At 47.9% G+C, this 25,483-nt stretch overlaps 1 protein-coding gene across 1 annotated transcript; it reads left to right on the top strand.

Moving 5' to 3' along the window:
* Positions 1–1,760: 1,760 nt before the first annotated feature.
* Positions 1,761–25,407, top strand: LOC102437870 (synaptojanin-1; the record flags this gene model as incomplete). Its single annotated transcript, XM_023747973.1, is given in 16 exon segments — positions 1,761–1,893; positions 2,076–2,343; positions 3,032–3,257; positions 4,204–4,287; positions 5,085–5,146; positions 5,881–5,977; positions 7,490–7,576; positions 7,579–7,661; positions 9,066–9,147; positions 11,563–11,715; positions 14,197–14,362; positions 19,422–19,445; positions 21,964–22,155; positions 22,812–22,896; positions 24,866–25,006; positions 25,215–25,407. Coding segments are annotated over 16 exon segments (2,076 nt in total), but the record flags the coding sequence as incomplete, so codon positions are not given.
* Positions 25,408–25,483: the final 76 nt, after the last annotated feature.

The raw sequence follows: 25,483 nt of genomic DNA on the forward strand, positions 1-25,483 counted from the left end.
CACGGCCGGCGTCTCCGTCTCCGTGTGGGGCTGGTGTGGGGCTGAGATGCAGAGAAAGGAGACCGGGCTCCTGTTGCTCTCAGGACGCAGTGTGTGCTGTGCGGTGTGTGTGACACAGAGACCGGCTGACCTGCAGCCACAGGGGTCAGGGAGAGGGTCGGGAAGGAAGTGGTGCCTGCGTTAGGTATTGGAGGCGGGATGCGAGTGTTTGGAACGATGACTGACGGGTATTCCCGGATGGAAAGAACGAACTCGGACCCAGGAGGAGCGGGGAGAGGGGCGGCCAGGGACTCTGTGGGAGAGGAGGGGCAGGGGGGATGCGCCCTGAGCCATTCACCGGTTTGCACGGTGTCTTAAAGCGGCCTGGCTTTCTTATCCTAACTCATCTCACAGTGGGAGATGCTCACCTTATTTTCCAGAACTAAATTGCTGAGAAATGGGACAATAATTCGATTAGGTCTCTCCCTCTTACACCATATATTTCTGCGTATTTCATGGAGTTTCATAAAACAAAGGAATCTTTCTTCCTCGTTAAGAAGAATGCCCAGGGCGGGGCTGACACGGTATTATCAGAGTTTATCACCGCAGCGCCATTTGGAGAGAGCGCTGCTTTCTCCGGGAAGATGCAGGCGGGCTGGGAGCGGTGGCGGGAGGGAGGGGAAAGGACTTGGAGGGAGGCGGAGGGAGCGAGGGCTCGTGCCTTTCTGCGTGTGTAGGTGTGAGAAGGTGTTGTTTGTAATTATCCTTTGAGATTCTAGCTGTGGGTTACTTTTCTTTGGTTCTCTGTCAAATTTTTAATCAATGTATTTGCTAAGAACTAGGAAGATTTTTCCTTTAAAGTTCCAGAGGGTGTTTTTGTTGTTGTTTTTTTCTTAGTATATCAATCAAACAGCCTGCCATACAGAAATTATTCTGTGGGGTATGTTCATTAGCAAGATAACATCAATTTTATTGTGGAAGAAACAAGACAAAGGCCAGACGGAAGATTTCCTGTTCCCATGCGAAGCTGTGTGGTGGTTCATTTCATTCTGTAAACGGTGCTCAGTCCCTGAGTGTGAAACCCTAGCCTACGTGTGGGGATGGAAGGGCGAGGAGGACAGGGCTGCAGCCTCGGGCAGCCTGGCGAAGGGAAGGAAGTGAGGACAGATACAGTGTCGGTAACACGAGGACGGAGCTCTGACCGAGCTGTGCTGGGGATGCAGAAAGGCTTCCAGAAAGTGACCTTCTGCCTCGTATCTGTCAGGTGAAGGGAATTTGCCAGGAGGCAGAGGTGGGGAGAGCCCTGCAGGCAGGAGGCCAGACGGCTGTGCTGTGCGGAGGTGCAGACTGTGAAAGGGCGAGTGAGACAGCACTGGTGAGAGTGTGGTGAGAGCAGGGGATGCGAGGAGTGGGGGTGATGAGAAACGAAACAGGAAGGGTGCCTGGGGCCAATTCAGAGAGCTCTCTTGTTAAGGACTGTGTTACCCTGTAGGGGGCGTCAGAGCGGTGGTTCTAGTAGTACAGCAGTCAAACCTGTCAGCGGGGGGGAGGAAAGAAAAATCTAAACAGCCCCCAAACGAAGATTGCTAAAGATCTTGTTACACAGGTCGGTGGGAGGGATGGGTCAGTAGGTAGTGCTGGAGCCTGGGCTCACTCTTTGGGAAGAACATTTAGGCTACAAGTCGGAGAAAGTATTTTTTGCAACACCTTTGTTAAGAATATCAGATTTAGAATTAGAAATTTTTGGTTGAAACTCTGACTTTATAGGTAAATAAAACCTGATGTATCAGGTCTTATTTCTGATCCTAAAACTTTTTTCTTTTGTAGCTTCTGCAGAAAAGGAGGCGATCAAGAGTACATACTCCAAAGTGCTGGATGCATATGGACTCCTCGGTGTTTTACGCCTCAACCTGGGTAAGTTTATCATCAACATAATTAACCTGAGCAGGCGGCGAGCCTCCCGTCAGCCAACACCATCCCAGATTAGATTGATCAGGGTTGAAAGACGTCACCACGCGGGCAGCTCACATGTGGAGTCTGGGATGATTGACACTCTCTCTCAAAGCCTTCGAGTCACTGCAGTCTGCTCTCCGCAGGTGACACCACGCTACATTATCTGGTCCTCGTCACCGGGTGCATGTCTGTGGGGAAAATTCAAGAATCTGAAGTGTTCCGAGTGACTTCCACGGAGTTTATATCCCTGCGAGCCGACTCCTCCGATGAGGATCGCATTTCCGAAGTGCGCAAGGTGCTGAACTCGGGGAACTTCTATTTCGCGTGGTCGGCCTCGGGGGTCAGCTTGGACCTGAGCCTTAACGCCCACCGCCGCATGCAGGAGCACACGACCGACAACAGGTTCTTCTGGTGAGTCCGGAGGCGGCCACTGGGCCAGCGTGTCCTCTCAGACGGCGGGTGGGCGTGCAGCCGCACACCTTCTGCCCCAGAATCCTCAGCGGGCAAGGCCGACGCCCACTGTCACTTCATAGACCTTGTCATGAAACCTATTTGCTCTCCCTGGTCTCGACTAACCTCTCATTTCAGAAATATCTTTAAGATCTATAGTTTAAAATTAGGAATGAATTCGTTGTAATAGGATTGTGTTACTCATGTTATTGTTCTTAGTTTTGAGATCTTGTCTCTGGCAGTATTGCCCTTCTAAGCCAACATTCCCCTATTATTTTAATTTTATTTGGCTCAGTAGGAATGGGATGCAGGTCAAGTTCAGTGCTATGAGTAAGTGGGAAGGAGCAGAGGAGGAGATGGTGTGGGAGGGCGGGAGGGCGCAGGCGAGGGACAGATTCTGCTGCTCGTGCCAACCCTGCGCCTCCCTGATGGACGAGACACAAGTCCCGGAAAAGGTGAAGAAAGGCGTTGCGCTGGGCGCAGGTCACCTGCCCGGGATCTCGTTTCACGCCCAGCCTCCTGAGGCCTAGCGTGGGAAACGTACACGAGCCGACCGACTGTCAGTGCCTTTGGTTTAACGGCGGGTCCCGGAGGAGCCGGTGCTGTGCTGCCTGTGCTCCGGGACTGAGGCGGCCCTGCCTCTCCCCAGGAACCAGTCTTTGCACCTGCACCTGCAGCACTACGGCGTGAGCTGTGACGACTGGCTGCTGCGCCTCATGTGCGGGGGCGTCGAGGTCAGGACCATCTACGCGGCCCACAAGCAGGCCAAGGCCTGCCTCATCTCCAGGCTGAGCTGCGAGCGCGCCGGGACCAGGTTCAATGTCCGCGGCACCAACGACGATGGCCACGTCGCCAATTTTGTAGAAACGGAGCAGGTACCAGGGTTTTATTGCTCCCTTCCTGTGGGCGGTGGACGCACAGGAAGCAGTAGGGCAGCAGGAGGGTGGGGACGCTCTCCAAATAGGAGCAGGCGTTTCACTGCTCAGCATGGCCCGCCAGGGCCTACACTTTGGTGTTGAATTTAAAATCTTTGTTGACAGAGCTAGACAACTTGGGAAAAGTGTTTTTCTGTAAAATGAAGTCAATCCCAACTCTCATCTGTAGATATTTGAACCATCCAAACTTAAAAATTATGATATTTTTTGCTGTGAAACTATATAATTGCAAATTTAGTTCACATCTCAAGCCCAGCTCACATCTTCAAATTAATTTTTTAAAAATATGAAAAACTAAAGAAAAAAGTATGTGAAAATAGAAAGGTATGTGTATAAAAAATAGAAAGATATGTACTGTTTAACAGGAATTCCTTTTTAAAAGTTGTGATTCCTATGCTTATATTTCTAACTAGAGGCCTGGTGCATGAATTTGTGCATGGGTGGGGTCTGGCTGGCCTGCCCCAATGGGGGCCAATTGGGCCGGTCAGCCGGAGGGAGGGGCCACGGGTGGTTGGCCAGCTGGCCCCTCCCCACTGGTCGAACTCCCAGTCAAGGGGACAATTTGCATATTAGCCTTTTATTATATAGGATATTTTTCTGGTTAATACAGGTTGGGGCAAAAGTGCCTTATAGTTAGGAGTATACGCAAAACAGAATTTAACCTTGTATTATTATTATTTATTAATTATCGTATTTTCCACACAAACAATTATAAACCTACTTTAGCCCCACCCTGTATATATAGGAGATATTTTGTTAGGACAATTTGTGTATGAGAGGTGGGTCATAAGATACAACCTGTGCAACCAATATTAGTCAATTTGTCTCCTGACATAGAGTGGCAGCCATGCCTACAGAACGATTTTATCTGTGCTTCTCTCTACAGGTCGTGTACTTAGATGACTCCGTTTCTTCCTTCATCCAAATCCGGGGCTCGGTTCCGTTGTTCTGGGAGCAGCCAGGCTTGCAGGTAGGTGTTCGAAGTTGTTGTTTTTTTCTCTTGAAAGTTTCCATATGTTTTAAGTTTCCAGGATCGTTTTTTGGTTCTTTGGAGAGTTCTGTATTCAATCTAATATCAGCTAGATTCCTAAACAAGGACCAGAGTGCAGAGTTCCTGGAATTGTATCAGATATGTTTGCCCTGTAATGTTTTTTCAACATCCGTAGAAATTCAGCTGCTGTGTTTGATAAAATCTGGATGTTTTCACAGTACATGGATTTTTAGGGTTTCCGTATTTGCTCTCTCAGTAGCTTAGTACACGACAACTTAGCCTCTGAGGGCAGGAAAATGCGTCCCTGAAAACAAAGCTCTGAATAATCTTCCCTCTCCCGCTGCTGCCCTGGGCCTGGGCGGGGGTCTGTGAAGGGAGTGGCAGTGGCAGTGCAGCTGCTGCTGAGGGTTCTCGTGCGGACGGAATGGGAGGTGCGCAGACCGGTGCCTGGCACACGCGGTCCGCACTGTGTAAGGGGTCGCTGCTTACACGTATCTTTCACAACTAAAATTTTCTCTTAGTTTACAAGTGTTTCATAATGGTCTGTCTTCTAGCTCTTTTGTTACGAGGTTACATTTTAAAAAATAAAAGGGAGGAGAAACTCCTAGAACTTGCCTTTTTTTTTTTTTTAGAACTTGTCTTTTTAAGAGACTGTGGTGAGTGGTCAGTGACCTGGCGCACTGCTCTGTGCTCAGCGAATGCATGACCGCGCATGGCGGTGGTTTGTCTGTGGTCTCATGGTGGCTGTTGGTGTGACCACATCTTTCTTGTCCCAGGTGGGCTCGCACCGTGTCCGGATGTCCAGGGGCTTCGAAGCCAATGCGCCCGCCTTTGACAGGTAGGGCTGGTTCTGTGTACAGGTGCTCTCGGTTTTGAAGTTGTTAAGCGGTGAGACCTGTGGTCATTACATTTACGGGTTCATTTTACGGTTTTTGGCTCCAAGTAAAATGTCTTCTGATCCTGACTTAACCGGAGACAGTGTTACGACCTCTAGCAGTGGCAGCACTGGTCTCGGCCTTAAGACTCCCTGCGGGCGGCCGCCCAGCACCGCAGCCCCCAGCCCCATGTCGCTGCTGGGTACACGACTGGCCCGTATGGAGATGTGCTGGAGTGTGAAGTATACACTGGATTTCAAGCACGTAGTGCAAAACAAAGAATTGAAGTGACTGTGACAGTATTACCATTTTTTAGTATGTGGATCACATGTGCAGTGAGGTTTGGCTGCACTGGGTTAAACGCTCACGGAGGCTGTGATGTCCTGGGTGTGAGGGGCAGCCCTGCGCCCTCTGCCCGCCCAGCCTGTGTTCTGTGCTGGGCCAGCACCAGGCTCCCGGGGAGAGGGACCGGGGGACCCGCAGCTCCAGCACTGGTGGGGCCCGGCACCCGCAGTCAGAGAGGACACTGACTGAGTTCCCATCCGTTCCTGAGACCACGTGGAATGAATCTGTATTCAATTTTGCCAGTTTTGAGTTTAAACAGGACCATGTAAGTTCTGATTAATAATGGTTCTTATTTATTGAAAAAAAATGTCACCTTATCACTTGACATGTGCTTATTTTCTTTGTTTAACAGGCATTTTAGAACACTTAAGAGTCTGTATGGCAAACAAATAGTAATAAACCTGCTTGGATCTAAGGAAGGTGAACATATGCTCAGTAAGGCCTTCCAGGTAAGGAGGGTGTGACCATGCAGTAGAGTCCTGGGATCTGCCAGGAAGGAAAGGCTGCCTGGAGGAAGGGTGGTGCTCGTGGGACGTTAGCCCTTCGGCTGTTAGGAAACGCTTGAGGGTGAGGTTGCGAGCCTGGGGTTGTGGGAAGTCGTCAAGGCTGTTGACACTTTCCCGAAGTGGGCTTGTTGCTGTGGTGGAGAAGCAGAAGATCCTCCCCCAAGTGTCCCTCTGTCCTGGGCAAGACCCAGGCGGTGTGCTCCTCCCCCTGATATTTTCCTCTCCTGGTGTGCTCTGTGCTCCTCCCCCTGGTGTGCTCCTCCCTCTCCTGGTGTGCTCCCCCCTGGGGTGCCCCTCCCCCTGGGGTGCTCCCCCCCCGGGGGGGTCCCTCCCCCTGTGGTCCTCCCCCCCCTGGGGTCTTCCCCCCCCTGGGGTCCTCCTCCCCCCGGTGTGCTCCTCTCCCCCTGCTGTCCTCCTCCCCCGGTTTGCTCCTCCCCCTGTGTGCTCCTCTCCTGGTTGCTCCTCCACCTGCAATCGCTTGCCCACTGCTGGAAACCAGTCACTGTTAGCCCTTGAGGTGGTGATGAATGCCTTGATGTACAGCAGGAGCACACCTTCTCGTGTTGATGAGAGGAATATGAGAATTTCAAGTAAAAGATAAGCCTTCTAAAGAAAACATTCTTCATAAACACCAATTTAATAGTTAATATAAACTATGATGTTATATAAAATTATAAGCTTAAACAAAATGGTTAGAAACATTTCCTTAATTTCAATCTAATGAGCTCCAGAATTATTCAGCTATTTTGTTTTAACTTTGTGAAATAAATATTATTAATAAACAGATTATACATTAGAGAATAACTTTTTATGGTAAACTTTCAAAGCATTTGTATGTATTGAACAAAGATATAAAAAAGAATTTTATGTTTTATAGTCTTTGTCTTAAAACAAGAGCCACTTTATTTTGAGATTTATGGTAGATATAAACAGTTATTAAATTTGGATTGTAAACATGAAATGCGAGTGGGTGGAAATAGCTTTTCATTTTCTAAACCGGATGAGAATGTTACTTAACACTCCGGTGTGGGGTGAATTTCCCGCCAAAATATAAGATGGCTCTGTCTTTTGGTTTTGTTCCATCCACCAAAAGGGTGGATTACAAACAAATATTTGGTAATACGCAGTTACAATCGGCCCGAGTTTACACGTTTCCCGCACTCCACCGCAAATCTATATGAACCGAGTTAAAGACGGCTCCCGTGGAGTACGCGCAATTCACGCGAGCCGACTTAACTCGTTTCCCGCACTCCAAGTGTTAAGTTCTCTGGTTGCCCATCACCGCGCCGCTCGGGGCCGGGCCGGAGGGTCAGGAGAAACATGGCATCAGGTACTGGCTGCTGCGTGGATGAAAGCCTTGCGCGTCAGTGTTGCTTCTCAGGGTCAGGTTCCCGTCACAGGTACACGGGGGGCCTCGTGCGCTCCCCCTGGGTGAAGCCTGCCTTTCCCTCCCAGAGCCACCTGAAGGCTTCGGAGCACGCGGCCGACGTGCAGATGGTGAGCTTCGACTACCACCAGCTGGTGAAGGGGGGCAAGGCCGATGTAAGCTGCACAGCGTCCTCCGGCCTCAGGTCCAGAGGTTCCTCGATTACGGCTTTTTTCATTTCGACGGAAGTGATGTTCGAAGGTTCGCCTGCTCCGTTTCTCTTTCCTTTAAATTGGAACTTTGCTATAATTTAAAAATGACTCTTAACACTACACCCTTAAATGTCTTTTTTAAAATCAAAGTTTATAATGACTATACTTGAATTTAGGTTTGTTTTTCTTCAGAATTCAGCAGGTAATAACAATAGCTTACTTTATTGGGTACATACTGTGGCCAGGCGGTGCCCTTGGGTTTTCCACGTATCAGCCACAGCGGCGAGGCCCTATTCTATCCCTTTTTGCAGGGGAGGAGATGGAGGCACTGGCGTAGCCTGCCCCTCGTCACGTGACCAGGGTGTGTGAGAGCTAGAATCCTTCAGGCTCCCGACCCCAGCCTGGTACTGAGAGGCTGTTCCACTTCTCTCTTAAAATGATGTTTTAATATTTTTGCCTCGTAAAGACAACTAAATGCAAATGGAAGTAAAAGACGTTGCGTATTGTCTGCTTTAGTGTAATTTAGTGTTAGCTTTTGCATATGAAGTAGAGGAGAAAAGTAAGTATTGAAAGATTGAAATTAAGAATATAGGTTGAGGTAATCTTTGGTAAACAAAGCTCACATTTTTTCAGTGTACAGTATTTACTATATGTTAATGCTATAGAAACTTCATAGGACAGTCAGTAGAGATAAGAGATCGTATGTGCCAGGCCAGCTCAGCCAAGGGTTCGGCGAGCCTGAGGGAGGCCGGTGAAGGACTGAAGAAAAGACAAAGAGAATAAGCTGGGTCTAGGGGGGTCTTCCTGTGCCTGGCTGAGGCCACAGAGAGAGACCCAGAGGCAAGCTGAGCCTTTATTTTATAGCCAGAGGTAAACAAGGTAGTGGTCACCATAGTTACAGTGTTCTTGTGAGTTTCACTTGTTTTGGTAGCACTTGCTGCACCTCCCACAGCCCATTAGCTAAGGATCTAGGGAGCGTCATAAGGTCAAGCCTAATTATGCTAAGAGGGCTGTGCCCTCTAAGCTGGGACTTGTTTGTGGCTTTGAACAGGTCATCCGAGGCTTAACCCTGTAGCCGGTCCCTACGATCTTAGGTTTTCAAAATTTATTCCTTAAATGTTTGATATCTTTTATGTGCAGAGAACTATGGTGTTGTAAGTCTGAATGTATTCTTCACTGCTGGGCTAGTTAAGAATAAGTGGGTGTGGAGGAACAGGTAGGAATGTGATAAAGAACAGGTGGCAAAATGGTAACAGTTGTAGGACCTGGTGAGTAGACAGATATTCACTGTAGAATTTCTTCACCTTTCTTCTATGTTTGAAAATTGTAATGATAAAAAATCGGGGGGAGAAAGTGGATGCTACCTTTTAATCACCTTAATTTTTCTCAGTTTGTTTGAGTTCTGTTGTTTTTTTCTCAAACAACCTCTTTAATTTGAGTGACTTCATTGCAGGTGCCAGAGTGGGACCGTCCGCACCAACTGCTTGGACTGCCTGGACAGGACGAACAGCGTGCAGGCCTTCCTGGGCCTGGAGGTAAGGAGCCAGCGTGCGTGCGTGGCCGTCCTGTGTGTGGCCGTCCTGTGCGTGACCGTCCTGTGCGTGGCTGTCCTGTGCGTGACCGTGCGGTGCCTCTCAGTGGCGCTCATGACCGCCCCCAGAGCAGTTAGGTTCAGTAAAGGCATTTCCCTTCTCCTCTTTTTTTCCCCCCACATCCCTCGTCTTTTTAGTTCCCTTTACCTGTTGTACTCCACGTATAGCTGTGTTTCCCTCCGTTACTCCTTAACTTTCCCGATAAACCCAGCGCTGCTGCTTCTCCTAGTCCAGTAACGGCCTCTTTTGCCTTCTTTCGAAGAAGAAGAAGAAAGACGTATATATCCGTACTGTCCTCGTTCTCTGTGTGGTCCTTGAAAGGTTTCTTGGATGGAGAGGCTCTGACCATGCACAGCCTGTAGGGTGCGTTTGGATGGTCTGTACCCAGTGCAGCCTGCATGGCGTCCAGTCAGTGGCTCTGAAGGACTGGACTGTGTTAGCAAGCATGGAAGTGAATGAGATCAGCTTCTCGAAGGGTCTTTTGTGAAGACCCTTTTTTCTCTGCCTCGTAACCATCGGGGCCAGTCAAATACAGACGCAGTGTCAGTGCTGGACACACAGCCGCCGTGCCCGCAAAGTCCTCCATCCTGCGGTGAGGGCCGCGGCTGTGGCGGGTCTTCGCTTACTCCTTCCGCAGGGACTGAGCAGTTCTCAGCGGCCGTGGAAACAGGACAGGAAGTCCCGCGTTCCTATTCCTCCGTGCATGGTCTGACCTGGGGCCGGAGTGTTGGTGGATTAGTTGCCGGAGCTGCGGTTCTTTCTGTCTCAAAAATGAAACCACAGTGTGTAGAATTCTCTGCTACAGAAATGTCTTTTGAGACATTTCTCAAGTAACTAAATAAATTTTACTGTTTGCCCTTTCTGAAATCTGTCTTTGAGATTTATCATTATAATGTACTTAGAAAATATGACAGACAAGAAAAGTGAAAGCGGGCATTTGGCCTTCTGGATGGAGTGTATTGTGTGGCTCGGTGCTGCTAACTCTGTTTTTAGCTGGTTGGATGCATTGATGTGGATTCTGAGAGCGAGTTGACTGAGGCACTTTAAAGATTTGTTAAAAGTGCAACAGGCCCTAACCGGTTTGGCTCAGTGGATGGAGCGTCGGCCTGCGGACTCAAGGGTCCCAGGTTCGATTCCAGTCAAGGGCATGTACCTTGGTTGCAGGCACAATCCCAGTGGGGAGTGTGCAGGAGGCAGCTGATCGGTGTTTCTCTCTCATCGATGTTTCTAACTCTCTATCCCTCTCCCTTTCTCTCTTTAAAAAATCAATAAAATATATTTTTTTTAAAAAAAGTGCAACAGGTTTCACTTTTCAGAATCTGACTCGGCTGGTTATCCACTGTTGATAGTCAGGTGTGAGGAACTGGTTAAGTGGTTACCAAACTTACTAGTGAAGCAGGCAAAGCCAGCCTAGCAGTGAAGACCAGTTGGCGCAGCTTCTTAAAGACAGAGCGGTCGGAATGATGAAGGCGGCCCTGGCTTGGTCTGCTTCCTTCTCTGCCAGTGAGGAACGGCGCTGGTACCAGCCCTGGCAGTCAACCCCGGGTTAGGGTTTTTCATAGGATTTTAGTTTTTGATCCCTTGAGGTTTATGGGTAGTACCCATCCTTACAGATAAGGTAAAAGAAAACCCAAAGAGGACGGAGCTCAGTGAGTTCCAGGCATACATTATGACTGGACTCCAAGTGAGAGAAGGGCCAGGTGAGGGTTGTGCATCGCTTTGACTCTGCCGGGTTTCGAGGCACAGTTCATCCTGAGTAAAGAGCAGTGGCTTTCTGCACACTTACTGCGCCCTGTGATGAGGGGATGTGGTGGCCAGAGACCCTGGCCCGCTGCATTCCTCCAGGCCCTGGGCGCACAGCACCGATGTTAGTGTTGGTTTGTGACAGTTCAAGAGCAGCTCTTTTTTCCTCATAATCTCCAGACCTTATTACCCAAACTTCAGAACTAAATCTAAAAACTAAAGGAACTTAGTTATTCTATATACATTTAGATAAACTAGGTAAATATTTTTTCTGCTCTGCTCCATGCTGTTGAATAATTAGTTCTTTTAGATGAACGAGGTAAAGTAGTACGATTTATAGGGATACTTTAATACGATTTTATTGTTTAGCCAGAAAGATGTTCTTCTTACTACAAGGGAATATTCAGTTGCTTGTAAGTTTCATTGATGTGGTGTTTACTTTAAAAATAGAAATGGTGGGAAACAACACAGCCTAGTGAACTGTTAGGTTTTTAGAATCCAGTCCTACAGAGTCCTATCGCTGCAAACTTTCTGTTTACTCCTGGTAGCTCTTAAAAAGTCACATCACAATTAGCGTATTAACACACTTACCAAAGTCACTCCTGGCTGTTTCAGATGCTGGCGAAACAGCTGGAAGCCCTCGGCTTGGCTGAGAAGCCCCAGTTGGTGACTCGCTTTCAGGAGGTTTTCCGCTCCATGTGGTCGGTGAACGGTGACTCCATCAGTAAGATCTACGCCGGGACCGGGGCTCTGGAAGGAAAGGCCAAGGTGAGTGGCTCTGTTGAATTAGACAAGGCCCTCCTTCCCTCTTGGTGAGGCTTTTCAGTGCCTCTTTATTAATTCAGAGGGTTTTCAAGTTCCCTGTTTAGAATTCTGCCTTATCATGCCTCTGCTCCTCTTTCACTCCTCCTCTCGGGGCCCTGATCGAGCAGGTCTGTTCCCCAGGTTGGCAGAGGGGCTGTATGACAGACATATGTAGTCATTTAGTGAGAATCCCTGAGGCCTGTATGTAACATGCTTACATTTTTAAAAAATGACTCTTCCCTTGCATATTTGTTTTACTTTTTATACTGTTATCTGTAATAATAAAAGCGTAATATGCTAATTAGACCGGACAGCTGAACAACCTTCCGGCCGTCCTGGACAAAGCCATAGAGGTGGGGGCAGAGGCAGTTAGGGGCGATCAGTCAGGCAGGCGAGCAGTTAGGGGTGATCAGGCAGGAAGGCAGAGTGGTTGGGGCGATCAAGCAGGCAGGCAGGCAGGCGAGCGGTTACGAGCCAACAGTCCTGGATTGCGAGAGGGTGCAGGCCGGGCTGAGGGGACCCCCCTCCCCCCGTGCATGAATTTTGTGCACCGGGCCTCTAGTTTTTATTATAAGTAGCGGGCCTCTAGTTTTTATTATAAGTAGGATGTTTTTAACCATGATCTTCGTAATAAAGGGTCCTATCATATTTGGCTTGGGGTCCCCAGCACTTAACACAGTGCCCGCTATTTAATAAACATATGACAGACGCTGGATGGACAGATAAATCAGTGGACAGTTTCTGCAACACCTACTGTGAGCCCAACACTATTAGGGCTTAATGGTTATGTTTTTATGCTTTACTTACTTTACCTTGAAAATGAGACTTAGGAAAATGTGCAAAAGAAGTGTGAGCTATGGACTTAATTGTAATTCTGGGCCTCATTGTTGCATTTTATTGCTGGCATGACCTGCAGACTATTTTCCACTCTAATATTGGGCCCATATTGAGGGACTTTGGAAACATACTTGAGATATTTTTCATTATCTTATATACAATACGGACATTTTAAGGCTCGTGGCCCCAGGTGAATTTTAAGTCTCTGCAGTTCCTCAGATTGCTTCAGAATAGAAGCAGGACAGTCACCGCTGCTTCTCACTCAGCCTCTTCCTTCAGCCAGTGACCTTCTGGACGACACTCACCGTCCCCGAGTGCTTGTCCCTCCCACGTCGGCCTCCCTCCCGCGTCACAGCTGCCATGTGGCCAGAGGGCCCTGCCTGCCAGTGCCTTCAGTTCACATCATAGGAGCACACATGCTGACGTTTCAGTATTGTCTCCTAAGTGATCCTGTTTGTTAAAGCCTAAAATGGTTAAACTGTCCTTTATTCAGTTTACGTAAAGAACATAATTCCTGCTGTTACAACCTGATGCTCTACAACTGTTGCTTAAAGTCCTCAACGTTCTCTTGCCTTTTTGTTTCTTCAGCGACTGCGACAATATACGTAAGAGGTTACATATGTTGTCAGTGGTCTTTTACTCTAACCTGATAGATACGAAATTTTATATGTTAATTACTCGTCTGCATTGAACTAAAATCTAACATCTGCACTGTTCTTTCTTTTCCTTTCTCTGGGTTCGTTTTGATTAATTGCCTGATAATGTGAATGGTGAGTGTCTTTTCAAATAATGTCCTTTATGTATGAAATTATATGGGAGGGAATAACATTTTAAGCCTCAATTACTGTTAGTTTTTTAAGGAATAGAAATAATATATTGTAAGCTATTTTCCTAAAAGGCAAAAGTTTTGTTTTTTTAAAGCAATTATCAAAATCTGTAAGATCAAAATAAGTCTTTATGGTAACTAACATACCTAAGTAAGTATATGCTCATTGAACATTATATAAACTCTCTCCCTGTAGGAATTAGTCCAAGTTTATTATTTTTGTTAGTTACATATACACAGGTAATACCATGGCCTAAAATGTAGATGGTAGTTTATATGTAATCTATATTAGTAAATTTCTTTTTAGACTAGGCCTTCATTCTTCTGTTCAGTTATAGCTGTAACTAATGAAGTTACTAGGGAATAGTTTCAATTTATTTTCTACTATCAAAGCCCTTTGCAGCTTTCATAAGAGCCTATGAGTCAGTGTACCCTCCTCTCCCCCTGCTTCTCCCCGCCCCACCTCCATCGCAGTGATGACGTAGAAGTGATTTCCTGTTGGAGTGCGCTTAGTTCACGCTCCCCGTAAACAGTGCTGGACGATCGGCGCCCCAGGTGTCCTCATGTGGTGGCACTGAGCTTCCATCTCTGGGCAGAGCTGTGGTCCAAAGAGGAAGAGAAACAGTGGCATCCTGAGCATTTTAATGTGATGATTCGCTATTCAAAATAGAATGATTAGGTCCTTTATTGCAGTACAATTATGTCACCCTTACGTTTCAGAATACCTGCTGCGTGGAATGGCACGATTAGAATGAGAGTCCTTGCTCCTTTCTCCCCAACAGGCTGGGAAGCTAAAAGATGGTGCTCGCTCTGTCACTAGAACGATTCAGAATAACTTCTTTGACAGCTCCAAGCAAGAGGCCATTGACGTTTTGCTCCTGGGAAACACTCTAAATAGTGATTTAGCTGACAAAGCGCGAGCACTTTTAACCACTGGAAGTTTGCGTGGTATGCGTACTTACTTTATATTCTACCTACTTTATGTCACTTATATTCCTTCTAGAAGTCCAGGAGAGAAATGTAAACTTAGTTACATAAATAACTTGTAGATGGAGTTGATTAAAATAGGTTTGGAAGGATTTTCTATCAACATGATTTTTTTAATATATTTTTTCTTTTAATATGTTTTTATTGATTTTTAGAAAGAGAGGAAGGGAGGGGGAAAGAGTTAGAAACATGAACAATGAGAGAGAATCATCCATCTTGCACGCCCCACACTGGGGATCAAGTCCTCAACCCAGGCATGTGCCCTGACCGGGAATCGAACTGTGACCTCCTGGTTCCTGGGTCGACGCTCCACCCCTGAGTCACACCGGCCGGGATCAGAGGTGTTATTAAGCTGTAAGCTGAGGCCCATGCATGTTTCTCTGATAGGTTATGATGGAGGGTAAATGGTTCACACTAACTGTGAAAGGCAGGGTTCACAGAACATGCAGCTAGTAGAGCATTCCATAGCCTAGTTATGTAGACAACACATGCTTTACTGAAAAACCAGTACCTGTATCCTATATTGGGTATTTTGCTAGTCACTGTCCAAAAGTTTCTATAACTTAGTCTTACCTTTTCATTGCTATTGCTTGAAGAAATACTAAATCATATTAACAAATAATTTAAAATATTGCTTATTATTGGACACCACTATTTCCAATCTTTTTTTTAAATTAAATCTTTATTGTTCAGATTATTACAGTTGTTCCTCTTTTTTCCCCCCATAGCTCCCCTCCACCCGGTTCCCACCCCACCCTCTGCCCTTACCACCCCCCCACTGTCCTCATTCATAGGTGTACGATTTTTGACCAGTCTCTTCCCACACCCCCCACACCCCTTTCTCCCCCTCCCCCGAGAATTGTCAGTCCACTCCCTTTCTATGCCCCTGATTCTATTATATTCACCAGTTTATTCTGTTCATCAGATTATTTATTCACTTGATTTTTTTAGATTCACTTGTTGATAGATGTGTATTTGTTGTTCATAATTTGTATCTTTACCTTTTTCTTCTTCCTCTTCTTAAAGGCTACCTTTCAGCATTTCATATAATACTGGTTTGGTGGTGATGAACTCCTTTAGCTTTTTCTTATCTGTGAAGCTCTTTATCTGACCTTTAATTCTGAATGATACTTTGCTGGGTAAAGTAATGTTGGTTGTAGATTCTTGGTATTCATCACTTTGAATATTTCTTGCCACTCCCTTCTGGCCTGCATAGTTTCTGTTGAGAAATCAGCTTACAGTCGTATGGGTACTCCCTTGTAGGTAACTGTCTTTCTCTTGCTGCTTTTAACATTCTCTCTTTGTCTTTTGCCCTTGGCGTTTTAATTATGATGTGTCTTGGTGTGGTCCTCTTTGGATTCCTTTTGTTTGGGGTTCTCTGCACTTCCTGGACTTGTAAGTCTATTTCTTTCCCCAGGTAGGGGAAGTTTTCTGTCATTATTTCTCCAAATAGGTTTTCAATATCTTGCTCTCTCTCTTCTGGCACCCCCATAATTCAGATGTTGGTACGTTTGAAGTTGTCCCAGAGGCTCCTTACACTATCTTCATATTTTTGGATTCTTTTTTCTTTTTGTTTTTCTGGTTGGGTGTTTTTTGCTTCTTCGTATTTCAAATCTTTGACTTGATTCCTGCGATCTTCTAGTCTGCTGTCGGAACTCTGTATAATATTTTTTATTTCAGTCAGTGTATGCTTAATTTCTAGTTGGTCCTTTTTCATAACCTCGAGGGTCTCACTAGATTTCTTGAGGGTCTCACTACATTTATCGGCGGTTTCCAGAGAATTCTTGAAAAACCTTAAAAGTGTGGTTTTGAACTCTATATCCAGTAGTTTGCTTTCCTCCATTTCTGTCATTTGTGACCTGTTTCTTTGTCTCTGCATTTTTTATGCTTCCCTGTGTTGATAGAGTGGTTTTCTGTGCTAGGTGTCCTATAGGGCCCAATGGCTCAGCCTCCTCAATTACCTGAGGTGGACACTCTTGGTGCACCCCTTTGTGGGTTTTGTGCACAGTCTTGTTGTAGTTAAGTCTTGATTGTTGTAGGTATCACTGGGAGGGATTGACCTCCAGGCCAATTGGCTGTGAGAATCAGCTGTGTCTACGGTGGGAGAACTTCTGTGCTGGAGACACCCTTCTGGGGCAAGACTTGCTTCAGTGGGGCTTTGGTGCTCACTGAGTCTGCCCCCTGAGTGTGTCCCTTATGGATCTGAGGAGTTGTAATCTGGATGGTCCCACTCTGACCACTGGGTACACTGGCTCTTGGATCTCTAAGGAGGTGCTAATCTAGCCTCTGCCTGAGGCTACCCAGCAGGAGCCCAGCTGTGAAGCAATGCAAGCTGCTGTGGGGCCTTGGGCCTTCTTTTGGAAGTTCTGGGTTTTTCTGACCCAGCTACAGTTTGTTAGGTAATTTTCAGATTGCAAAGGGCCAGGCCTTACATATGCAAAAGCCTCTGGGCACAGCTTGGGTGGGGCGGGGTCTCTGGGGATCAACAGGGCGGAGCAAGCAGCTATGGCTGCTCCTCAGTCCTACCCTAAGAGGCCCCGATTCTCAGTGTACCAGTAATCTCTGCAAGCACCTCTGAGAGAAAGCCGCCCTCGAGTTCCGACCAATGCCAGACAGTCCAGTTTTTCCCCGTATGAGTCTGGGTCCCCAGAGACTCGCCCGGAACTGGAATTCAGAGCAGTCGGGAGCTTGAGACTCCCTCCCGATTGAAAAAGACAACCGCATCCTCAGCTGCCAGCCCTTTCCACGTGCGCCTCCGTACCTCTGCTCTTTACTTCTGCACCTCCTCTGAGTCTCAGTGTGCTTTTCTCTTTCCTTCTAGTTGTAGAATTTCCACTCAGCCAGCCTTCCTGTGGTTCTGGATGATGTCCGTTTTGTCTTTTAGTTGTATTTTTGAAGTGGTTGTGTGAGGCAGCAATTTCCGGTGTTTACCTATGCTGCCATCTTGGTTTCTCCTCACTATTTCCAATCTTAACATTTGACATAAATATATGTTTATCTTTCATTGTGCCTTTAATTTAAACCACAAGAACTTGAGCTCATATCAGGAACATATACTAAGCAGTATCATGAGAAAACTCAGCATTCATTGTAAAACTTAATAAATTAGACTTCCTTACTCTACGTTTTTTTCTATTTTAACTTCTTAGCACTCAACATTTTTATTTCCTCTGTTATCTCCAAACCAAACCTTCCAGTTTTCCCTGTGCACGTAGGAGAAATGGTTCCTCATCAGGCAATGTTCTCTTGGATAATTACTTGGATTCTTTAGAATTGTTCCTGGTGCTGAGGTCGTTAAGTACAGTCAGCTCCTCAGGGCTCTGTAGGTAGGCTGGGGGGCTGAGGCCCACTAAAGCTTTAAAACACAAAATCTGGCCCTGGCCGGTGTGGCTCAGTGGTTGGGTGTCATGTGCACCAATAGGTTGCTGGTTCGATTCCTGGTCAAGGCAGCTGCACGGGTTTCGGTCTCGATACCCTGTAGGTGCAGGAGGCAGCCAATGGATCTGATGCCTCTCTCGCCTCTCTCTCTCCCTTTCCCTTCCTCTCTCTCTAAAATCAATAAAAAACATCCTTTTTAAAAACCTGCTATACCTACGCTTTTAATGTCAAGCTTCCTTCTTGCTTCCGGCAGTGGAGACTTAGCTGTTTGCATCCTCTCACCTCTTCCCCCTGTACCCCCTGGGCCGCCCTTGAGGCGAAGGCGTCACTAAGCCACCGTAAGCAGCGAGGGGAAGGAAAGGAAGAGCGAGGGACCCGAGTTTCCTAGTTTAGTTTCCTGCACGTTCTCCTGTGTGTGAAATAGGCCTTAAAAAGCAAACCCAATTCTGCCGCCGCCTTGTCCTAAGGTGGGTGACATCTTGGGGAACATCTTGAGCGTGTGCCAATTCTGCATTCGTCTCTGCATGATTTCACTGGCGGTAAACCAGGTACACACAGAAAACTGCCCCCAGCAGAGCAAGGTGAGTAGGATATAAAACACATACAGCCCAACCGGTGTGGCTCAGTGGTTGAGTATCAACTATGCAACAGGAGGATGCCCGGTTCAGTTCCACATCAGGGCACAGGCCTGGGTTGTAGGCTCAGTCCCCAGCAGGGGATGTGCAGGAGGCAACTGATCAATGATTCTCTCTCATCGATGTTTCTGTCTCTCTTCCCCCTCCTATCCTCTCTCTCTAAAAATCAATTAAAAAAAATTTTTAAAGAATACACACACCTGTGCACACACCTCTCGCCCCTCTCCCTCGGGTCCCCAGCTGTGCTGAGAGCCACTCCCACCACTGGTGCTGCCACTCAGGGACCTGCCTCCGACACTCGGTGACTCGGGCTGCAGCCTCCCGGGCTGTTGCTGCGAGCTGGCGTCGGGTCATGATGAAGGAGCAGTTAGGCCCCCTGAACCACAAACACGTGTAAAACTGTGTCGTCTTCATTAGGTTCCTGTCTTTGTGGTACGTCACCGCCAAAGCGATTGTTTGGCCCTAACCCCATTTTTCCCATAAACCCTGTGGCTGGGACATGGCAGTTTTGCACAGCATGGTGATTTTTTTGGAATACGTGTGTTTCGTTATAACTGAATTGATTGAGCTTATCAATTGGTGAGTCCCAGAAAGAATTCTAAAAGGTGTATGTTAGGGCAGTATCTTCCCACGCTCAGAACCTCCAGCCTCTCAGGTTTTCGGGTGCATGTTCTCATTCACGTGTATGTGCACATGTGTGCACACACACGTATAGGCACACACACAGTCACACACACACACACACACACACACACACACAGGAGCAGCCTGCGGAGTAGGCCCAGCCCCTGACAGCAGAGTCGCTGTCCGGTTTCCCTCAGATGCACAGTTGGCTTCAGCTGCTGTTCATGTTTAGAGTCTGTGCCCTGCAGCCTCCCGAGAACATCAGGGCATCGGAGGGGCTGGAGCGGAGGGAGGCCGCCCGAGGGCGGTTTGTCACCCCCGGGTCTGCCCTCGCCTCGCTGTGTTACTAACGAGCCTTTGTTTCCCTCCTCATGCATCCGTAGTCTCTGAGCAGACGCTGCAGTCAGGTACAGTACAGAGAACCACCGACCTCACGGCAGCTGTTTCTTTACTTTCCTGAGGGTGCTCTTGTGAACAAATGCAGCCCTGTCCGTGGAAGCTCCCTTTTCCCCTCAGATTCTAGCAGCACAAACGGACACCTCACTGTAACCTGAGGGAAAGTGTCGGTTTGAGAAAACAGAGTCTCTTCACTTAGAACGCTCTCTGCCACCCGTGGCGGCTGTCACACCCAGTTCAGTGGAGCTCACTAGTGTCATGCCGCTTCATGCTTCATGAACAAGCGTTACTGGTGGGGAGACCCGGTGGGACCTTGGGGTGGGTTGCAGAGTGCTACCTATGATGTTTGTGATGCGCCCCCGTGTTTCCCACTCACAATGTTTGAAAGGCATTGGCTCCTCCTCACACTGTGGAGGGGACATTCTCCAGGACCCGAACTCGCCTGGACCGAAGTCTGTTGAAAATCGTCGAGGTTGCCGACCAAGCTGGGAGCGTTGAGCATATAAGACCGAACGGTGGTTATTTCTTGCCTCTGCTGTTCATAGCAATTTCATGCCTTCGTTTTCTGGTCAGAGTTGGTGATCTTGTCTTTAAACCCAAGTTTGTGGTGAAGGGAACAAAAGCTAAACTCTTGCCAGAAATTTAGTGGAAAAGACACCTTTTCCCCTTCACTCAGATCCCGTGTCACTAGGGCTTGTCTGGCTAGTGGTGCCGAGCGCTTCGAGAGACGTGGGCGTTTTCCTGAAAAGGACGGAGGCCGAGCTCACCCCAGCTCTCTGGGCTCGTCCTGAGATGCACTTCCCGGGGGACAGTGTGGTGCTGAGGGTGGACATCCGTTTGAGCAGAGACTCGTTTCTTTCTGCACGTGAAGGTTAAGGGCCGGCCGGTGGAGAAAAGCTAGGATTTTTAAAACCCGTTCCATTTATAAACTGACTGTTAGTTCATACAATGTGGCGGCACGTTTTTGTTCACACCGCTCATGGTCTGGCTGATGGTTTTCAGCAGCAGGTCATGAAGGACTGGTGTTTAGATACAGAAAGGGTGGCAGCAGCTGTTTGCGAAGTAGGAACAATGGCAGTGGCCTCAGTTATACAGACCAGCGTCTGTATTGAGGTCAGCCAGCCTCCAGCACCTAGGCCAGCAGCCAGGACACACCGTCTGCTTTCTCCACCTCCACACCTCTGCGCAAGCGGTCAGGCCAAGCAGTGAGGGCAGAAAGCTGCCCTGGGATCAGAGCTGTGCTCACAGGTTATTTCCCTCTTTGGCTCATTCTCTCACCAAACTGCGGTGTCCTGGTTCCATACAATAAATAATAGGATAAAGCTGTGTCCTGTGGTGAACGGTGAGAATCGTTCTGCTTTTCTTTTCCTTTGACCCATTGCTGCCAGTTGAGTGCATCATCTCTGTTTTAGATGAAGGGCCTCTATGGTTCCATCCACTCTAAGTGCCGAGAAATTAACTTAACCGACGGAAGTGCGCTTTAGAAGGAAGGAAAATAGGGCAAGAGATGGAGGATTTCAGGTGTATGGGGCATTCATTCATTCACCAATTATTTATTGAGCACTTCCTCTGTACCAGGGGCTTCTAGTCACTAAGATAGTGCAGTAGACCAACATATCTGCCCTCCTGGAGCTTTCATTCTGTGAAGAGAGACAGACAGTTACAGATCAATAGATAAAACGCGTAGTTTGTGAACGGTGAGAAATGCTATAGAGAAAAAGCAAGGAGTGGACGGAGGAGGTTAGGCACGGAATGTGGATGTTAATGAGGCACCTCCCAACAAAGTGAAGACCTGAATGAAGTGAGGGAGGAGCGTGCAGGCAGTGGAAGCAGCCAGTGCAAAGGCCCTGTGGCAGGAGCGGGCCTGACACTGCCGGGAGGGCAGTGGCTGAGCAGTGAGTGAACGGGGGATGGCTAGCAGGTGAGGGCACAGGCAAGGCACATGGTTCCAGGAAGTTGCTTCCACTCTGAGTGGGATGGGAAGCATTTATCAGTGACCTCATCTCCGGCACCTCCTTGTCATCCAGACTTTGTATCTTTGTCAGGGAGCCCTAATTCATCAACCACCTGTTAGTAGCTGGAATCTTAGATGTAAATGTCCTTAAATGTTTTGTTTGGGGAGAAAGTAAATTTATATTTTTACCAGCCTTTGAATGAAAGTTATATGAAGGTCAATGGCATACTTCTAAAAAATGTCCTGTCTCTAATTTTGTGCCTTACAAAAACAACGTAGCATTTCATTGAAAAGAACCGTTCCTCCGCATGTTGTGTGTTGCTGCAGTAACTTCACCATAGCTTCTCTTATTTTGGTGACCGTGTCTACGCGGTCGACTTTTAAATTGTGTTGGTGGGTCGCATCGGGCTGGGCTCTGCTCAGGGCTGCTCTCTGCCTCTGCATGTGCCCACCGTGCTTCGTGCTTGTTTACCGTGATGCTTGTACGTTGTGGGCGCCACTTCTCAGCGGTGAAAATCCGTTTTCATCACCGTTTTAGTGCAGTTAAAACTCTGTTGTGTTTTGTCTTTGATTAGCCTCTTCGAAAGTTCTGAAGAGCATGTGCGAGAGTTTCTACAAGTTTTCAAAGCCCAAGAAGATCCGCGTGTGTGTGGGCACCTGGAATGTGAACGGCGGGAAGCAGTTCCGCAGCATAGCTTTTAAGAACCAGACCCTCACCGACTGGCTTCTTGATGCCCCCAGGCTGGCGGGCATCCAGGAGTTTCAAGGTTGGCCTTTTATGACGTGGGTGTAACTGACAAGTCCCGACTGATTTCTTAACCTGGAAAACAAGGGAGCCCTTCTCAGGATGCATGACTTACCAAGGAAGCTTGGGGTTAGAAATTGGAAGTCCAACATTTTATAGACCAAGTCCATCAAAGGCTTCCCTCCTTTTTATTTCTAGGTTTTTACTTTCTGAAAAGCACAAAGGACCAGGCCTGTGGTTTTCGAATTTGAATGTAAAAAATCTCTCCCAACAGTTACCTCGAATTTGCGGTTTTCTCAGCCGCTTGTTGTCTGAGCCTTTTCTAAGACCCGCTTCCCCTCCAGTGTTGTTCACGTTAGCCTGTTAGAGGGGCTTGTTCCTCTACTGTCCATGGTATGAACTCGAGCAAGAATTCTTTCACAGTGATCTGTGCAAGGCCTTAAGGGTCTCCCAGAACAACAGTCTTAGAGAAGCAGCCCTGGGGCGCCTGAGTGAAGTAAATTTAAAGTAATGTTGTTCCACGCCTGGGCTTTTGTCTTCAGTTTGAATTTGGTTAAACTGAAAACACAGACGTGGATCTTCATGAGATCTGGTGACGATCCCAGTCGTGTGGGGGCTGGAGGCAGGGCCGTTTGACAGGCTGCATTTTAATGGTCTTTCTTGAATGCGTGATTGCAGAGAGAAGAAGTAAGCCGACAGACATATTTGCGATCGGGTTTGAGGAGATGGTGGAGCTGAATGCGGGCAACATTGTGAATGCGAGGTAAGCCAGCGGGCAGCACCGGCGTCCTGGGGCAGCGTGGAGGCAGATACGCAGCTCAGCAGTGTCTGTCTGCAGAGATTGAGAGGAAATAAGTGACGTCCCTTTAAGCTGTGAAAGAGCAGTCCTCAGACTTGGTATCGGATCTTTTCTACAAGAATTTCTGAAGAACGTTGAAAATCTTAAAGAATTTTTTTACAAATCTCTTTAATATCTGGCTTAAGACAGCTGGCTTCTCACGTTTCCTTTTGCAGGAGTCTGTTGTGGTGTGTTGTTTGGTTGAACTATATGACGAAAATTACATAAGTATGTAGTTGGAAATGGAAATATTTTAATGGCCTTTTCCGGTAATTTTTTCTCTGAGACTACACCAAAACTCAACAAATAGAGTAGTTTCTTAAAGTTTAGTGGCAATGTGGAATCTGAAAACACAGCAATGAACTTTTTGTGCGAATGTTCATTTTTTATTGGTCTGTCTTTGACTGATGCATGATTTTGAAACATCACTTGTTGTTCACTGAGAAGACGTTAGCTCGCTGAGTTAGGGAGATCTTCACGTGTTGGCCGTGCCCTTAACACATTCAGAATACACGTCGGTGCCATCGTCACTGACCTCAGCAGCAGCTGTGGAGGATCGGGGACTTGTCAAGGTCACAGGAGCAGCCACACGTTTTCCAAAATTCTCAGTTTTGCTTAAAAACTCAAATTTTATCATTGGGAGCACATACCGAAGGTTGTTTCCCTTGAAAAGATAGGATTGGTCCAAAAAGGATTTGCTAAATAACCTAAGTCTGAATAACCAGTCTTTCTGGGATTCATTCTTTAAGTACAAATTGTTTTCTATGAAAAAAGTGGCAGTTCATCTCTCAGCTCACACTGTCAGGGGCTTTTCCGAGAAATGACAGCCACTTGTCACAGAGCAGGCAGACGCTTTGTGTGTATCCCTTTGTCACACAGCCCAAGGGAGGGGCCGGGGCTGCGCTCCGATCAAGTCAGTGTTGGCTGCTGCATCGGGACCGTCTCAGTGAAATGCGCTCTTTAAAGTGCAGTGCGGCCGAAACCGGTTTGGCTCAGTGGATAGAGCGTCGGCCTGCGGACTGAAAGGTCCCAGGTTCGATCCCAGTCAAGGGCATGTGCCTGGGTTGTGGGCACATCCCCAGTGGGAGATGTGCAGGAGGCAGCTGGTCGATGTTTCTCTCTCATCGATGTTTCTAACTCTCTATCTCTTTCCCTTCCTCTTTGTAAAAAATCAATAAAATATATTTTAAAAAAAATAAAAATAAAAATAAATAAATAAATAAATAAATAAAGTGCGAGGCAGTGAGGAGGGCGCCCACCAGGGGCCCGGCGCTCAGGCCTCGTTGCTTCCGCCCCGTGACAGCGGACACCCGTGGACACGGAGAGGGAGGCAGGGGCTCAGTAGTGCGTGGAAATGGCTTCGAGCTCGTGGGTTTGGGGACCCCCAGGGATGTTCCCACACCACACTTTGGGAATTGCTGTTCTGAAGCCTCATTACAAATCAAATTATTTGAGTGAAACCCAGAGCTTAACAGCTTTATTTTAACCAAGTGTGTCTGCTTTTAAAGTTGAGCAATTGCCCATCTTTGATGACTTTTAAAAAGATTTTCAGAATAAACTTGTGGGTGAAATAGTATGGTACGAGAGTGTGGGCCTTGATTGGACCCTGTAAGAAGACAGTGTGGCTCAGTGGTTGAGCATCAACCCATGAACCAAGAGGTCAGTGGTTCGATTCCCGGTCAGGGCACAGGCCCGGCTTGAGGGCTCCATCCCCAGTAGGGGCGTGCAGGAGGCAGCCAATCGATGATGTTTCTCTCTCATCGATGTTTCTATCTCTCTCTCAAAATCAATCAAAACATTTTTAAAAATGTGAGTACAATATAAACTATGGAGTGTAATTGACAGCTGTCTTACTAAGCAGGCGCCCCTGTCCGTGTCTTTGCTCCGCCCGCAGCACCACGAACCAGAAGCTCTGGGCCGTGGAGCTCCAGAAGACCCTCTCCCGGGACAACAAGTACGTGCTGCTGGCCTCCGAGCAGCTGGTGGGCGTCTGCCTGTTCGTCTTCATCCGCCCGCAGCACGCGCCCTTCATCAGGTGGGTGCCTCCGCCAGCTCCCGCCGCTGCTTGTTTCCCGTGTGTCTGAGGAAGGAGTGACCTGCACTGGGAAACGGTGCCAGTCACCACCTCGCCCTCCAGTGGCCTCGGGTGCGCGCTCCTGTCATTATGTGACGTCCGGCCCTGATGTCTCGGGCACCGGGACCTGTTGGTGTCGCGTCGTTGATTCCGGTTCTCCGTGTCCCAGGGATGTCGCCGTGGACACTGTGAAGACGGGAATGGGAGGCGCCACTGGCAACAAGGGAGCGGTGGCCATCCGCCTGCTGTTCCACACGACCAGCCTCTGCTTCGTCTGCAGCCACTTCGCCGCAGGGCAGTCCCAGGTCAAGGAGCGGAATGAGGACTTCGCGGAGATCGTGCGGAAGCTGAGCTTCCCTATGGTGAGCCCCGCGCTCTGGGAGGTGGGCACGGGAGCTGTGCTAAGGTGCCCAGCTCTCACTCAGCTTCTGAGGATTT

The sequence above is a fragment of the Myotis lucifugus genome, unplaced genomic scaffold (assembly GCF_000147115.1).
Source record: "Myotis lucifugus unplaced genomic scaffold, Myoluc2.0 scaffold_1079, whole genome shotgun sequence".
NCBI lineage: Eukaryota > Metazoa > Chordata > Mammalia > Chiroptera > Vespertilionidae > Myotis > Myotis lucifugus.